General features: G+C 49.6%; 1 protein-coding gene across 1 annotated transcript in view; it reads right to left on the bottom strand.

The window, feature by feature from the left end:
• Positions 1 to 8,645: 8,645 nt before the first annotated feature.
• Positions 8,646 to 15,849, bottom strand: part of cln3 (CLN3 lysosomal/endosomal transmembrane protein, battenin) — a 16,035-nt gene continuing 8,831 nt past the window's right edge. The window contains exons 6-8 of the mRNA XM_078208348.1: positions 12,215 to 12,308; positions 10,687 to 10,827; positions 8,646 to 9,695 (exon numbers count right to left, since the gene is read on the bottom strand). Coding sequence (XP_078064474.1) covers positions 9,576 to 9,695; positions 10,687 to 10,827; positions 12,215 to 12,308 — 355 coding nt within the window. The 3' untranslated portion in view covers positions 8,646 to 9,575. The remainder of the gene's footprint in view (positions 9,696 to 10,686; positions 10,828 to 12,214; positions 12,309 to 15,849) is intronic.

Here is a 15,849-nt window from a genome sequence, read left to right on the forward strand (position 1 = left end):
CCTTCCCCCTCCTCCCCCCCCGTTCTCCCCTTCCCCCCATCCCCCCATCACTCCTCCCTCCTCACCCCCCGTCACTCCTCCCCGCCCTGCCCCCCTTCTCTCCCTCCCCTTCTCCCCCCGCCCTGCCCCCCTCCCCCCTTCTCTCCCTCCCCTTCTCCCCCCCGCCCTGCCCCCCTCCCCCCTTCTCTCCCTCCCCTTCTCCCCCCCCGCCCTGCCCCCCTCCCCCCTTCTCTCCCTCCCCTTCTCCCCCCTTCTCTCCCTCCCCTTCTCCCCCTCGTCAGCCCCCCACTCATCACCCCCACCCCCTCAACTCTTTCCCCGTCCCGAAATCTCGCCCATTCCCGCTCCGGTATCTTCCCCTTTCTGTGGGAGTGAATTCCACACATTCACCACCCTCTGGGTGAAGAAATTCCTCCTCACCTCAGTCCTAAAAGGTTTCCCCCTTATCCTCAAACTGTGACCCCCTAGTTCTGGACTCTCCCACCATCGGGAACATTCTTTCTGAATCTACCCTGTCGAACCCTGTTAGAATTTTATAAGTTTCTATGAGATCCCCTCTCACTCTTCCAAACTCCAGTGAATATAATCCTCACCGACTTAGTCTCTCCTCATAGGACAGACCTGCCATCCCAGGAATCAGCCTGGTAAACCTTCGCTGCGCTCCCTCTATAGCAAGGACATCCTTCCTCTGGGTGACACAGCGGGTTACCACTGCTGCCTCACAGCGCCAGGTACTTGGGTTCGATTCCCGGCTTTGGTCACTGTCTGTGTGGAGCCTGCATGTTCTCCCCATGTCTGCTTGGGTTTCCTCCGGGTGCTCCGGTTTCCTCTCTCAGTCTGAAAGATGTGCAGGTTAGATGCATTGGCCATGCTAAATTGTCCCTTAGTGTCCAAAGATGTGCAGGTTAGGGGGATCGGCCATGCTAAATTGTCCCTTAGTGTCCAAAGATGTGCGGGTTAGGTGGATTGACCATGGTAAATTGTCCCTTAGTGTCCAAAGATGTGCAGGTTAGGTGGATTGGCCATGCTAAATTGTCCCTTAGTGTCCAAAGATGTGCAGGTTAGGTGGATTGGCCATGCTAAATTGTCCCTTAGTGTCCAAAGATGTGTAGGTTAGGGTGGATTGGCCATGCTAAATTGTCCCTTAGTGTCCAAAGATGTGCGGGTTAGGTGGATTGGCCATGCTAAATTGTCCCTTAGTGTCCAAAGATGTGTAGGTTAGGTGGATTGGCCATGCTAAATTGTCCCTTAGTGTCCAAAGATGTGCAGGTTGGGGGGATCGGCCGTGCTAAATTGTCCCTTAGTGTCCAAAGATGTGCAGGTTAGGTGGATTGACCATGGTAAATTGTCCCTTAGTGTCCAAAGATGTGCAGGTTAGGTGGATTGGCCATGCTAAATTGTCCCTTAGTGTCCAAAGATGTGTAGGTTAGGTGGATTGGCCATGCTAAATTGTCCCTTAGTGTCCAAAGATGTGCGGGTTAGGTGGATTGGCCATGCTAAATTGTCCCTTAGTGTCCAAAGATGTGCAGGTTAGGTGGATTGGCCATGCTAAATTGTCCCTTAGTGTCCAAAGATGTGCAGGTTAGGTGGATTGGCCATGCTAAATTGGCCCTTAGTGTCCAAAGATGTGTAGGTTCGGTGGATTGGCCATGCTAAATTGTCCCTTAGTGTCCAAAGATGTGTAGGTTAGGTGGATTGGCTATGCTAAATTGTCCCTTTGTGTCAGGGGATTAGCAGGGTAAATATGTGGGGTTATGGGGATAGGGCCTAGGTGGGATTGTGCAGGCTCGATGGGCCGAATGGCCTCCTTCTGTACTGTTGGGATTCTACGATCTAGTTCTGGTCTCCCCCACCATCGGGAACATTCTTTCTGAATCTACCCTGTTAGAATTTTATAAGTTTCTCTGAGATCCCCCTCTCACTCTTCCAAACTCCAGTGGATATAATCCTCACCGACTTAGTCTCCCCTCATATGACAGACCTGCCATCCCAGGGATCAGCCTGGGAAACCTTCGCTGCGCTCCCTCTATAGCAAGGACATCCTTCCTCAGATAAGGAGACCAAAACTGCGCACAATACTCCAGGTGTGGCCTCACCAACAGTGAGACATCCCTGCTCCTGTACTCAAATCCTCTCGCTATTCAAAGGTTAATTAGTTGAGAATTTATTAATCTAAAATGTATTAATCTGCATTTCAATATTAATCTCAAAGGTCACACAAACAGAAAATGCTGGAAAATCTCAGCCGGTCTGACAGCATCTGTGGAGGGAGAATAGAGCCAACGTTTCGAGTCTGGATGGACCCTTTGTCAGAGCTCCTCTCAAAGGTATTAGTTGAGAACATTAACCCTCAAATTTATTACTTTAGAAACTATTCCCAGTTCTAATCGTTGTTAGTCTAGAATTTATTAAGCTAGAATTCACTAAGCTGAAATTCATTAACCACGAGTTCAACATTAGTCTCGAATTTATTTCCAATTCCAACCATTACTGGTCTAGAATTTATTAAATCTAGAATTCATCATTAGTCTACAAATCATTAACCCAGAATTCACCATTAGTCTAGAATTTATTAAATCTAGAATTCATCATTAGTCTAGAATTCATTAACCCAGAATTCACCATTAGTCTAGAATTTATTAAATCTAGAATTCATCATTAGTCTAGAAATCATTAACCCAGAATTCACCATTAGTCTAGAATTCATTAAATCTAGAATTCATCATTAGTCTAGAATTCATTAACCCAGAATTCACCATTAGTCTAGAATTCATTAAATCTAGAATTCATCATTAGTCTAGAAATCATTAACCCAGAATTCACCATTAGTCTAGAATTCATTAAATCTAGAATTCATCACTAGTCTAGAATTCATTAACCCAGAATTCAACATTAGTCTAGAATTCATTAACCCAGAATTCACCATTAGTCTAGAATTTATTCCCACTCCAACCATTATTCGTCTAGAATTTATTCATCTATAATTTATTCATCTAGAATTCAACATTCATCGAGAATTTAATTCTGAATTCCAACCGCTATTAGTCAAGAATTCATTAACCTAGAATACATCAATCTACAATTTATTCCTGATTCAAAACATTATTAGATTAGAATTTATTAATCCAGTATTTATTGATCTAGAATTGAATATTAAGGTACAATTTATTCCCAGTTCCAATCATTATTAGTCTAGAATTTATTAATCTGTAATTTATTAAGCTAGAATGTATCCCAATTCGAAACATTAGTCTAGAATCTATTTATCTAAATTTACTAACCTAGAATTTATTAATCTAGGATTTAATCTAGAATTTATTACCAATTCCGTTATTACTCTAGAATTTATTAACTGACAATTTATTCCCAATTCCAAGTTATTCATTTAGAGTTCATTCGTCTAGAATTGAATATAAGCTACAATGTTTCCAAATTTCAAATATTATCAGTGTAGAATTTATGAACCTAGAGTTTATTAATCTGGAATTTATTTCTGGAATTTATTACCAGATCTGTTATTAGTCTATAATTTATTAACTGACAATGTATTCCCAATTCCAAGTTATTAGTCTAGAATTCATTCATCTGGAATTCATTCGTCTAGAATTAATTTGTCTAGAATTCATTAGTCTAGAACTTATTAGTCGAGAATTCATTCATCTATAATTTATTAGTCAAGAATTCATTCGTCTAGAATTCATTCGTCTAGAATTAACTAGTCTAGAATTGAATACAGGCTACAATTTTTCCAAATTTCAAATATAGTTAGTGTAGAATTTATGAACGTTGAGTTTATTAATCTGGAATGTATTCCCAATTCCAGAAGTTGTTAGTGCAGCGTTCGTTAATCTAGAATTCATTAACCTACAATTTTGTTCCCAATTCCAACGGTTATTGATCTAGAATGTATTAATCTAGAATGGATTATGATCCACAGTTTATTCTGAATGCTGGAATATATTAATCTAGAATTCATCATTAAGTCTAGGATTCCTCATTAATCTAGAATTTAATATTAATCTCAAATCGATCCTCAACAAAAAGATCATTAGTCTAGAATTCATTACAGTTTATTCCCAAGGGTTGTTAGTCTAGAATACATTGACCTAGAATTCATTAATCTAGAATTTATTAATGTAGAGTTTATTCCCAATTCAAAGGTTGTTAGTCTAGAATTTAATAATGTAGAGTTTATTCCCAATTCAAAGGTTGTTAGTCTAGAATTTAATTAGTCTAGAATTTATTAATCTAGAACATATTATCTAGAGTTTATTCTCAATGTAGGAATATATTAATCTAGAATTTATCACCAATGCCCGTATTCCTGTTAAAATTGAGTTTATTACCAATTCTAGAATTTATTATTGATCCAGAATTTATTGATCAGATCAGCCGTCATTACCGATGGTCAGAACAGGCTCCAGAGGCCGAATGGCCTCTTCCTGCTCCTTATTTGCTGTCTCGAGAGAGGGGAACCTGCCGTCAAAGGGTTTCGTGCCTCCCTGTAGCGCACAACAATTTATACTACACGGGAAGAGAGTTCTGACTTAGTTTCCCTGGATTGAGTTATAAGGAGAGGCTGGATAGACTGGGACTTTTTTCCCTGGAGCGTAGGAGGCTGAGGGGTGATCTTATAGAGGTCTATAAAATAATGAGGGGCACAGATCAGCGAGATAGTCAATATCTTTTCCCCAAAGGTAGGGGAGTCTAAAACTAGAGGGCATCGGTTTAAGGGGAGAGATGCAAAAGGGTCCAGAGGGGCAATTGCTTCACACAGAGGGTGGTGAGTGTCTGGAACGAGCTGCCAGAGGCAGTAGTAGAGGCGGGTACAATTTTGTCTTTTAAGAAGTGTTTAGACAGTTACATGGGTACGATGGGTATAGAGGGATATGGGCCAAACGCGGGCAATTGGGACGAGCTTAGGGGTTAAAAAGAAAGGGGCGGCATGGACAAGTTGGGCCGAAGGGCCTGTTTCCATGCTGTAAATCTCTATGACTCTAAAACATACTTGTTCCAAACTCAGGCGCGCAAGGTTTACACAATCATAGCTGGAATATCGTCAATTATAAAGCATTTATTAACAGACGGAAAGGAAAATTTAAACACACCCGATTACCCACGCACAATTAAACGTACGTCGCAAACATTCCCCCAAAATCACTTCTGTTCATTGCACCTCAGAACACAACACACCTCTTCAGGCAGAGGCTCTATTGAATCGATATAAATCACAGGAATTTGCACAGGCAAGGCACCCAGGGTCTTGACAAAGGGAAGTATCTCTCCCTCAATGTCAACAAGACGAAGGAGATAGTCATCGACTTCAGGAAGCGTAGAGGAGAACATCCCCCTGTCGACATCAACAGGGACCAAGTAGAAAGGATCGAGAGAGCTTCAAGTGTCCAGATCACCAACAACCTGTCCTGGTCCCCCCCACGCCGACACTATAGTTAAGGAAGCCCCACCAACGCCTCTACTTTCTCAGGAGACGAAGGAAATTTGGCATGTCCGCTACGACTCTCACCAACTTTTACAGATGCCCCATAGAAAGCATCCTTTCCGGGTGTAACACAGCTTGGTCTGGGGCTCCTGCTCTGCCCAAGACCGCAAGGAACTACAAAAGGGGTCGTGAATGTAGCCCAGTCCCATCACCAGCCTCCCATCCATTGACTCTGTCTACACTTCCCGCTGCCTCGGGGGGAAAAGCAGCCGGCATAATTAAGGACCCCCCCCCCCCCCCCGACACACCCCGGACATTCTCTCTTCCACCTTCTTCCGTCGGGGAAAAGATACAAAAGTCTGAGGTCACGTACCGACCGACTCAAGAACAGCTTCTTCCCTGCTGCTTTTGAATGGACCTCCCTCGTATTAAGTTTATCTTTCTCTCCACCCCGAGCTGTGACTGTAACGCTACATTCTGCACCCTCTCCTTTCCTTCTCTATGAACGGTATGCTTCGTCTCCATAGCGCGCAAGAAACAATACTTTTCACTGTGTCCCAATACATGTGACAATAATAACTCAAATCAAATCCTTTTCCTTCTCCCCTCTGTACTCTATGAACAGTATGCTTTGTCTGTATAGCGCGCAAGAAACAATACTTTTCACTGTGTCCCAATACATGTGACGATAATAAATCAAATCAAACATTAAGTTGATCTTTCTCGACACCCTAGCTATGACTGTAACGCTACATTCTGCACCCTCTCCTTTCCTTCTCCCCTCTGCATCCTAACCAGCAAGTCTTTCAGACTGTGGGAGGAAACCGGAGCACCCGGAGGAAACCCACGCAGACACGGGGAGAATGTGCAGACTCCACACAGACAGTGACCCGAGGCGGGAATCGAACCCGGGTCCCTGGCGCTGTGAGGCAGCAGTGCTAACCCGCTGCGAGTCTGCATGTTCTCCCCATGTCTGCGTGGGTTTCCTCCCACAGTCCAAAGATGTGCAGGTTAGGTGGATTGGCCATGCTAAATTGTCCCTTAGTGTCCAAAGATGTGTAGGTTAGGTGGATTGGCCATGCTAAATTGTCCCTTAGTGTCCAAAGATGTGTAGGTTAGGTGGATTGGCCATGCTAAATTGTCCCTTAGTGTCAGGGGGACTAGCAAGGGTAAATGCATGGGGTTATGGGGATAGGGCCTGGGTGGGATTGTGGTCGGTGCAGACTCGATGGGCCGAATGGCCTCCTTCTGCACTGTAGGGATTCTATGAGATGACCACAGGGCAATTTGAATACATTATCGTTGACGACTCAATACTTTCCACCTTGTCCACCGAGCATTAACAGCATCTCGGGCCGTTCCTCCACCCTGGAGCCCTTTCCCTTCCACCTTTGCAGATGACACCAAGATTGGTGGCAGAGTGGACAGTGAAGAAGGTTATCTCCGATTGCAACGGGATCTTGATCAATTGGGCCAGTGGGCTGACGAATGGCAGATGGAGTTTAATTTAGACAAATGCGAGGTGATGCATTTTGGTCGATCGAACCAGGGCAGGACTTACTCATAAGAAATAGGAACAGGAGTCGGCCATCTCGCCCCTCGAGCCTGCCCCGCCATTCAACAAGATCATGGCTGATCTGAAGTGGATCAGTTCCACTTACCCGCCTGATCCCCATAACCCCTAATTCCCTTACCGATCAGGAATCCATCTATCCGTGATTTAAACATATTCAGCGAGGTAGCCTCCACCACCTCAGTGGGCAGAGAATTCCAGAGATTCACCACCCTCTGGGAGAAGAAGTTCCTCCTCAACTCTGTCCTAAACCGACCCCCCCTTTATTTTGAGGCTGTGCCCTCTCGTTCTAGCTTCCTTTCTAAGTGGAACTCAGTTAATGTTCGGGCGTTGGGGAGAGTTACAGAACAAAGAGATCTCGGGGTACAGGTTCATAGCTCCTTGAAAGTGGAGTCACAGGTGGACAGAGTGGTGAAGAAGGCATTCGGCATGCTTGGTTTCATCGGTCAGAACATTGAATACAGGAGTTGGGACGTCTTGTTGAAGTTGTACAAGACATTGGTAAGGCCACACTTGGAATACTGTGTACAGTTCTGGTCACCCTATTATAGAAAGGATATTATTAAACTAGAAAGAGTGCAGAAGAGATTTACTAGGATGCTACCGGGACTTGATGGATTGAGTTATAAGGAGAGGCTGGAGAGACTGGGACTTTTTTCTCTGGAGCGTCGGAGGCTGAGGGGTGATCTTATAGAGGTCTATAAAATAATGAGGGGCACAGATCAGCTCGATAGTCAATATCTTTTCCCAAAGGTAGGGGAGTCTAAAACTAGAGAGATAGGTTTAAGGTGAGAGGGGAGAGATACAAAAGGGTCCAGAGGGGCAATTTTCTCACACAGAGGGTGGTGAGTGTCTGGAACGAGCTGCCAGAGGTAGTAGTAGAGGCGGGTACAACACTGAGGCCTTGTCTCTCTCCCCAAAGCCTGGGGCCAGTGGTGATTTTAGCATTACAAGTCTCGCCGTCAATCTCGAACGGAACGAGATTGGATTCAAGATTAGATTTTCCCATTGATTAAAGATTAAAATAATTAGCAGCCATCATGTTTAGCGGGGAGGGGGTCGAGGGTCAGGAGGGGGTCGCCGGGGTGGGGCGCGGGCACGAGGAGGAGGATACAGAGATAGGGAGGGGGTGTAGGGGACTGGAGGGGGTTACAGAGATAGGGAGGGGGTGCAGGGGGCTGGAGGGGGTTACAGAGATAGGGAGGGGGTGTAGGGGGCTGGAGGGGGTTACAGAGATAGGGAAGGGGTGTAGGGGGCTGGAGGGGGTTACAGAGATAGGGAGGGGGTGTAGGGGGCTGGAGGGGGTTACAGAGATAGGGAGGGGGTGTAGGGGGCTGGAGGGGGTTACAGAGATAGGGAGGGGGTGTAGGGGGCTGGAGGAGGTTACAGAGATAGGGAGGGGGTGTAGGGGGCTGGAGGGGGTTACAGAGATAGGGAGGGGGTGTAGGGGGCTGGAGGGGGTTACAGAGATAGGGAGGGGGTGTAGGGGGCTGGAGGGGGTTACAGAGATAGGGAGGGGGTGTAGGGGGGCTGGAGGAGGTTACAGAGATAGGGAGGGGGTGGAGGGGGCTGGAGGAGGTTACAGAGATAGGGAGGGGGTGTGGGGGCTGGAGGGGGTTACAGAGATAGGGAGGGGGTGTAGGGGGCTGGAGGAGGTTACAGAGATAGGGAGGGGGTGTAGGGGGCTGGAGGAGGTTACAGAGATAGGGAGGGGGTGTAGGGGGCTGGAGGAGGTTACAGAGATATGGAGGGGTGTAGGGGGCTGGAGGGGGTTACAGAGATAAGGAGGGGGTGTAGGGGGCTGGAGGAGGTTACAGAGATAGGGAGGGGGTGTAGGGGGCTGGAGGAGGTTACAGAGATCGGGCCTCTGGTGGAAGTTTGAGGGACTGAAGGGGGAGGGAGAATCATTCACAATCTCGGCCTTGGAGATGTGAGGGGGTCCTGGAGGGGCACTTTTAGGGTCAACGTGAAGGGGGGGGGCAGGCGAGAGAGGGGGGGGGGAATGAGACAGAGAGAGAGGGATGTCAGTTCTCGTCTCCCCACAATGGGGAGAACATGGCCACCTCTTCCACACGGAGACAACATGGCCGCCTCTTCCACACAGAGACAACATGGCCGCCTCTTCCACACAGAGACAACATGGCCGCCTCTTCCACACAGAGACAACATGGCCGCCTCTTCCACACAGAGACAACATGGCCGCCTCTTCCACACAGAGACAACATGGCCGCCTCTTCCACACAGAGACAACATGGCCGCCTCTTCCACACAGAGACAACATGGCCGCCTCTTCCACACAGAGACAACATGGCCGCCTCTTCCACACAGAGACAACATGGCCGCCTCTTCCACACAGAGACAACATGGCCGCCTCTTCCACACGGAGACAACATGGCCGCCTCTTCCACACGGAGACAACATGGCCGCCTCTTCCACCCACGGAGACAACATGGCCGCACACCCGCCCAGAGGAGGGGCCGGAACGCCTGCGCGCTCCCTCCTCTTCCCCCCGGCCCGCGACAGGGAGGGGCAGGGAGACATGGCGGTGAGGTTCCGGGCCCCTCAGCCTAGGCGGCACATTTGGTTGTGGAAAGGCAGGGCCCCGGCTCCGGATATGGCGATGCCCAGGGTATCCGCCACGCTCGCTGCTCCCATGGCGAACTCCCGCTCCTCTTCCGGGCTCTGAGGGGAGAGGGCAAGAAAGAGCTGGTGAGAGAGCGGTTAAAGTGTGGGGTCCGCCTTGCACTCGCCTCGAAGGGTGGGGGAGCCTCTTACACAACCCCCCCCTCACCCGAACTCTCCCCTCAATGCCCCCTCCCTCCCCCCGTATCCCCTCGATTCCCCCTCCCTCACCTGCACTCTCCCTGTATCCCCTCGATTCCCCCTCCCCCCGCACTCTCCCCGTATCCCCTCGATTCCCCCTCCCTCCCCCCGCACTCTCCCCGTATCCCCTCGATTCCCCCTCCCTCCCCCCGTATCCCCTCGATTCCCCCTCCCTCCCCCCGCACTCTCCCCTCGATTCCACCTCCCTCCCCCCGCACTCTCCCCGTATCCCCTCGATTCCCCCTCCCTCCCCCCGCACTCTCCCCGTATCCCCTCGATTCCCCCTCCCTCCCCCGCACTCTCCCCGTATCCTCTCGATTCCCCCTCCCTCCCCCCGCACTCTCCCCGTGTCCCCTCGATTCCCCCTCCCCTCCCCGCTCTCTCCCCATATCCCCTCGATTCCCCCTCCCTTGCTCCTCAGTGTCCAAAAATCTCTCTCCCTCCCTCCGTCTCCCTCTCTCCCTCCCTCCGTCTCCCTCTCTCCCTCCCTCCGTCGCCCTCTCTCCCTCCCTCCGTCGCCCTCTCTCCCTCCCTCCGTCGCCCTCTCTCCCTCCGTCTCTCCCTCCCTCCGTCTCTCCCTCCCTCCGTCTCTCCCTCCCTCCGTCTCTCCCTCCCTCCGTCTCTCCCTCCCTCCGTCTCTCCCTCCCTCCGTCTCTCCCTCCCTCCGTCTCTCCCTCCCTCCGTCTCTCCCTCCCTCCGTCTCTCCCTCCCTCCGTCTCTCCCTCCCTCCGTCTCTCCCTCCCTCCGTCTCTCCCTCCCTCCGTCTCTCCCTCCCTCCGTCTCTCCCTCTCCCTCTCTCTCCGTCTCTCTCTCTCTCTCTCCCGCGCCCCCCAGGGACAGGATTACTTACCTCCAGAGTGATGTTCCTGAACGTGTGAACATATCCAGCCCCTCCAAGGAGCCCCTCATAAAGAATTATCGCAAATATAATCCAGATATTTGGAATAAAAGCATACCACACATCACATACCAATAAGACCAGGTTCAGCACCTAAAGGAGAGGCAAGCATATCAATCCCCAGGTTAGATACAGAGTAAAGCTCCCTCTACACTGTCCCCATCAAACACTCCCAGGACAGGTACAGCACGGGGTTAGATACAGAGTAAAGCTCCCTCTACACTGTCCCCATCAAACACTCCCAGGACAGGTACAGCACGGGGTTAGATACAGAGTAAAGCTCCCTCTACACTGTCCCCATCAAACACTCCCAGGACAGGTACAGCACGGGGTTAGATACAGAGTAAAGCTCCCTCTACACTGTCCCCATCAAACACTCCCAGGACAGGTACAGCACGGGGTTAGATACAGAGTAAAGCTCCCTCCACACTGTCCCCATCAAACACTCCCAGGACAGGTACAGCACGGGGTTAGATACAGAGTAAAGCTCCCTCTACACTGTCCCCCATCAAACACTCCCAGGACAGGGACAGCACGGGGTTAGATACAGAGTAAAGCTCCCTCTACACTGTCCCCATCAAACACTCCCAGGACAGGTACAGCACGGGGTTAGATACAGAGTAAAGCTCCCTCTACACTGTCCCCCATCAAACACTCCCAGGACAGGTACAGCACGGGGTTAGATACAGAGTAAAGCTCCCTCTACACTGTCCCCCATCAAACACTCCCAGGACAGGTACAGCACGGGGTTAGATACAGAGTAAAGCTCCCACTACACTGTCCCCATCAAACACTCCCAGGACAGGTACAGCACGGGGTTAGATACAGAGTAAAGCTCCCTCTACACTGTCACCCATCAAACACTCCCAGGACAGGTACAGCACGGGGTTAGATACAGAGTAAAGCTCCCTCTACACTGTCCCCATCAAACACTCCCAGGACAGGTACAGCACGGGGTTAGATACAGAGTAAAGCTCCCTCTACACTGTCCCCCATCAAACACTCCCAGGACGGGTACAGCACGGGGTTAGATACAGAGTAAAGCTCCCTCTACACTGTCCCCATCAAACACTCCCAGGACAGGTACAGCACGGGGTTAGATACAGAGTAAAGCTCCCTCTACACTGTCCCCCATCAAACACTCCCAGGACAGGTACAGCACGGGGTTAGATACAGAGTAAAGCTCCCTCTACACTGTCCCCCATCAAACACTCCCAGGACAGGTACAGCACGGGGTTAGATACAGAGTAAAGCTCCCTCTACACTGTCCCCCCATCAAACACTCCCAGGACAGGTACAGCACGGTATTAGATACAGAGTAAAGCTTCCTCTACACTGTCCCCATCAAACACTCCCAGGACAGGTACAGCACGGGGTTAGATACAGAGTAAAGCTCCCTCTACACTGTCCCTCCCATCAAACACTCCCAGGACAGGTACAGCACGGGGTTGGATACAGAGGGAGGTTAATGTTCTGTTACCTGTAATACTGCAAGAATCCAGATTCGCTGGAGGCGCACACAGTTCCCTGAAGATCTGGATACAAAGACCCCGATCTGATAGAGAGTCTGGTACCTGGGGGAGAGAGACACGGAGATCCATCACGTTCAAGATCTAACTGTGTGGGATGGTCCTGGGGCAGATTCGGGGCCCCGAGGGGTAGGTGTTATCTAACGCTCCGGTATGGGAGAAGGCGCGGCTGCGTCCAACCCCGCCCACACTGCGACGGGAAGGGAGCCCTGACCCGACTCTCGAGGGCTGGACCCATACCGAGAGAGACTGAGACGTGTGCGGAGGCCAGCACGGGATCCGCCCCGAGCTTGTGGACCCTGCCCGGCAAATCCGTCCATCGCGGACCGTGGCTCAAATACATCTTCTGTCAAAAACCCAACATCTCACGCAATGCGGGTGGCGGCGTTCCGGAGGAACCCAGCGGCTCAACGGGAAGCGGGAGAAGAAAGTTTCCAGCCCGGGTGGTTGGGAATGGGCCGCGCCTTGACCTGGCGGGAAGACTCCGCCAAACCCCGCGTAAGCCCAGCCTCGTTACAAGTGCGAGGCTATTCACCTTGGAAGCAAAAACGAGGTGGCAGATTCCGCCCTGAATGGGTGTGAATCGGGAGAGGGGGGGTAAGTGTGCAGAGGGATCTGGGCGTCCTTGTGCACCAGTCGGTGACGGTAAGCATGCTGGTAAAGGCGGCTAATGGTCTGTTGGCCTTCATCAATATTGTCAATATCTACTGGACTTGCAGATAGTGAGGAGCATTGTCAGAGGCTACAGAAGGATATAGATAGGCTGGAAATTTGGGCAAAGAAATGGCAGATGGAGTTCAATCCAGATAAATGTGAAGTGATGCATTTTGGTAGAACTAACGTAGGGGGGAGCTATACGATAAATGGCAGAACCATAAAGGGTGTAGATACGCAGAGGGACCTGGGTGTGCAAGTCCACAGAAGGTGACGTCACAGGTGGAGAAGGTGGTGAAGAAGGCATATGGCATGCTTGCCTTTATAGGACGGGGCATAGAGTATAAAAGTTGGGGTCTGATGTTGCAGATGTATAGAACGTTGGTTCGGCCGCATTTGGAGTACTGCGTCCAGTTCTGGTCGCCGCACTACCAGAAGGACGTGGAGGCTTTGGAGGGAGTGCAGAGAAGGTTTACCAGGATGTTGCCTGGTATGGAGGGGCTTAGTTATGAGGAGAGATTGGGTAAACTGAGGTTGTTCTCACTGGAAAGACGGAGGATGAGGGGGAGACCTAATAGAGGTGTATAAAATTATGAAAGGCATAGATAGGGTGAACGGTGGGAAGCTTTTTCCCAGGTCGGTGCTGACGTTCACGAGGGGTTTTAGGTTCAAGGTGAAGGGGGGGGAGGTTTAACACGGATATCAGAAGGACGTATTTTACACAGAGGGTGGTGGGGGCCTGGAATGCGCTGCCGGGCAAGGTGGTGGAGGCGGACACACTGGGAAAGTTTAAGACTTATCGAGATAGCCACATGAACGGAGTGGGAATGGAGGGATACAAAAGAATGGTCTAGTTTGGACCAGGGAGCGGCGCTTTGAATATAAGACCGTAAGTCCATAAGACATAGGAGCAGAATGAGGCCACTCGGCCCATCGAGTCTGCTCCGCCGTTCTATCATGGCTGATATTTTCCCCAGTTGATAAGGAGGATGTGCAGGATATTCTGGAGGGTCTGAAAATAGATAAATCCCCTGGTCCGGATGGGATTTATCCAAGGATTCTCTGGGAGGCAAGAGAAGTGATTGCAGAGCCTCTGGCTCTGATCTTCAGGTCGTCGTTGGCCTCTGGTATAGTACCAGAAGATTGGAGGTTAGCGAATGTTGTCCCATTGTTTAAGAAGGGGAACAGAGACTTCCCCGGGAATTATAGACCGGTGAGTCTCACTTCTGTTGTCGGCAAGATGTTGGAAAAAATTATAAGGGATAGGATTTATAGTTATTTGGAGAGTAATGAATTGATAGGTGATAGTCAGCATGGTTTTGTGGCAGGTAGGTCGTGCCTTACTAACCTTATTGAGTTTTTTGAGAAAGTGACCAAGGAGGTGGATGGGGGCAAGGCAGTGGACGTGGTATATATGGATTTTAGTAAGGCGTTTGATAAGGTTCACCATGGTAGGCTTCTGCAGAAAATGCAGATGTATGGGATTGGGGGTGATCTAGGAAATTGGATCAGGAATTGGCTAGCGGATAGGAAACAGAGGGTGGTGGTTGATAGTAAATATTCATCATGGAGTGCGGTTACAAGTGGTGTACCTCAGGGATCTGTTTTGGGGCCACTGCTGTTTGTAATATTTATTAATGATCTGGATGAGGGTATAGTTGGGTGGATTAGCAAATTTGCTGATGACACCAAAGTCGGTGGTGTGGTAGACAGTGAGGAAGGGTGTCGTAGTTTGCAGGAAGACTTAGACAGGTTGCAAAGTTGGGCCGAGAGGTGGCGGATGGAGTTTAATGCGGAGAAGTGTGAGGTAATTCACTTTGGTAGGAATAACAGATGTGTTGAGTATAGGGCTAACGGGAGGACTTTGAATAGTGTGGAGGAGCAGAGGGATCTAGGTGTATGTGTGCATAGATCCCTGAAAGTTGGGAATCAAGTAGATAAGGTTGTTAAGAAGGCATATGGTGTCTTGGCGTTTATTGGTAGGGGGATTGAATTTAGGAGTCGTAGCGTTATGTTGCAACTGTACACAACTCTGGTGCGGCCGCACTTGGAGTACTGTGTGCAGTTCTGGTCCCCACATTACAGGAAGGATGTGGAGGCTTTGGAGAGGGTGCAGAGGAGGTTTACCAGGATGTTGCCTGGTATGGAGGGGAGATCCTATGAGGAGAGGCTGAGGGATTTGGGATTGTTTTCGCTGGAAAGGCGGCGGCTAAGAGGGGATCTTATTGAAACATATAAGATGATTAGAGGGTTAGATAGGGTGGATAGTGATAGCCTTTTTCCTCTGATGGAGAAATCCAGCACGAGGGGGCATGGCTTTAAATTGAGGGGGGGTAGTTATAGAACCGATGTCAGGGGTAGGTTCTTTACCCAGAGGGTGGTGAGGGATTGGAATGCCCTGCCAGCATCAGTAGTAAATGCGCCTAGTTTGGGGGCGTTTAAGAGATCCGTAGATAGGTTCATGGACGAAAAGAAATTGGTTTAGGTTGGAGGGTCACAGTTTTTTTTTTTAACTGGTCGGTGCAACATCGTGGGCCGAAGGGCCTGTTCTGCGCTGTAATGTTCTATGTTCTATGTTCTATGTTCTATGTTCTATCCCCATTCTCCTGCCTTTTCCCCATAACCCCTTGATCCCCTTATTAATCAAGAACCTATCTATCTCTGTCTTAAAGACACTCAATGACCTGGCCTCCACAGCCTTCTGCGGCAAAGAGTTCCACACATTCCCCACTCTCTGGCTGAAATGTATCTGTGCCCCCGAGACTCTTCCACCCTGGGGAAAAAGCTTCTGACTATCCAAGGAGTAGTCCATCTGGCCCCTTGAGCCTGCTCCGCCATTCAATAAGATCATGGCTGATCTTTTCGTGGACTCAGCTCCACTTACCCGCCCGCTCTCCTTAATTCCTTCACCATTCCAAAATCTATCTATCCT

This window comes from Mustelus asterias, unplaced genomic scaffold (genome assembly GCF_964213995.1).
Source record: "Mustelus asterias unplaced genomic scaffold, sMusAst1.hap1.1 HAP1_SCAFFOLD_3549, whole genome shotgun sequence".
Lineage (NCBI taxonomy): Eukaryota > Metazoa > Chordata > Chondrichthyes > Carcharhiniformes > Triakidae > Mustelus > Mustelus asterias.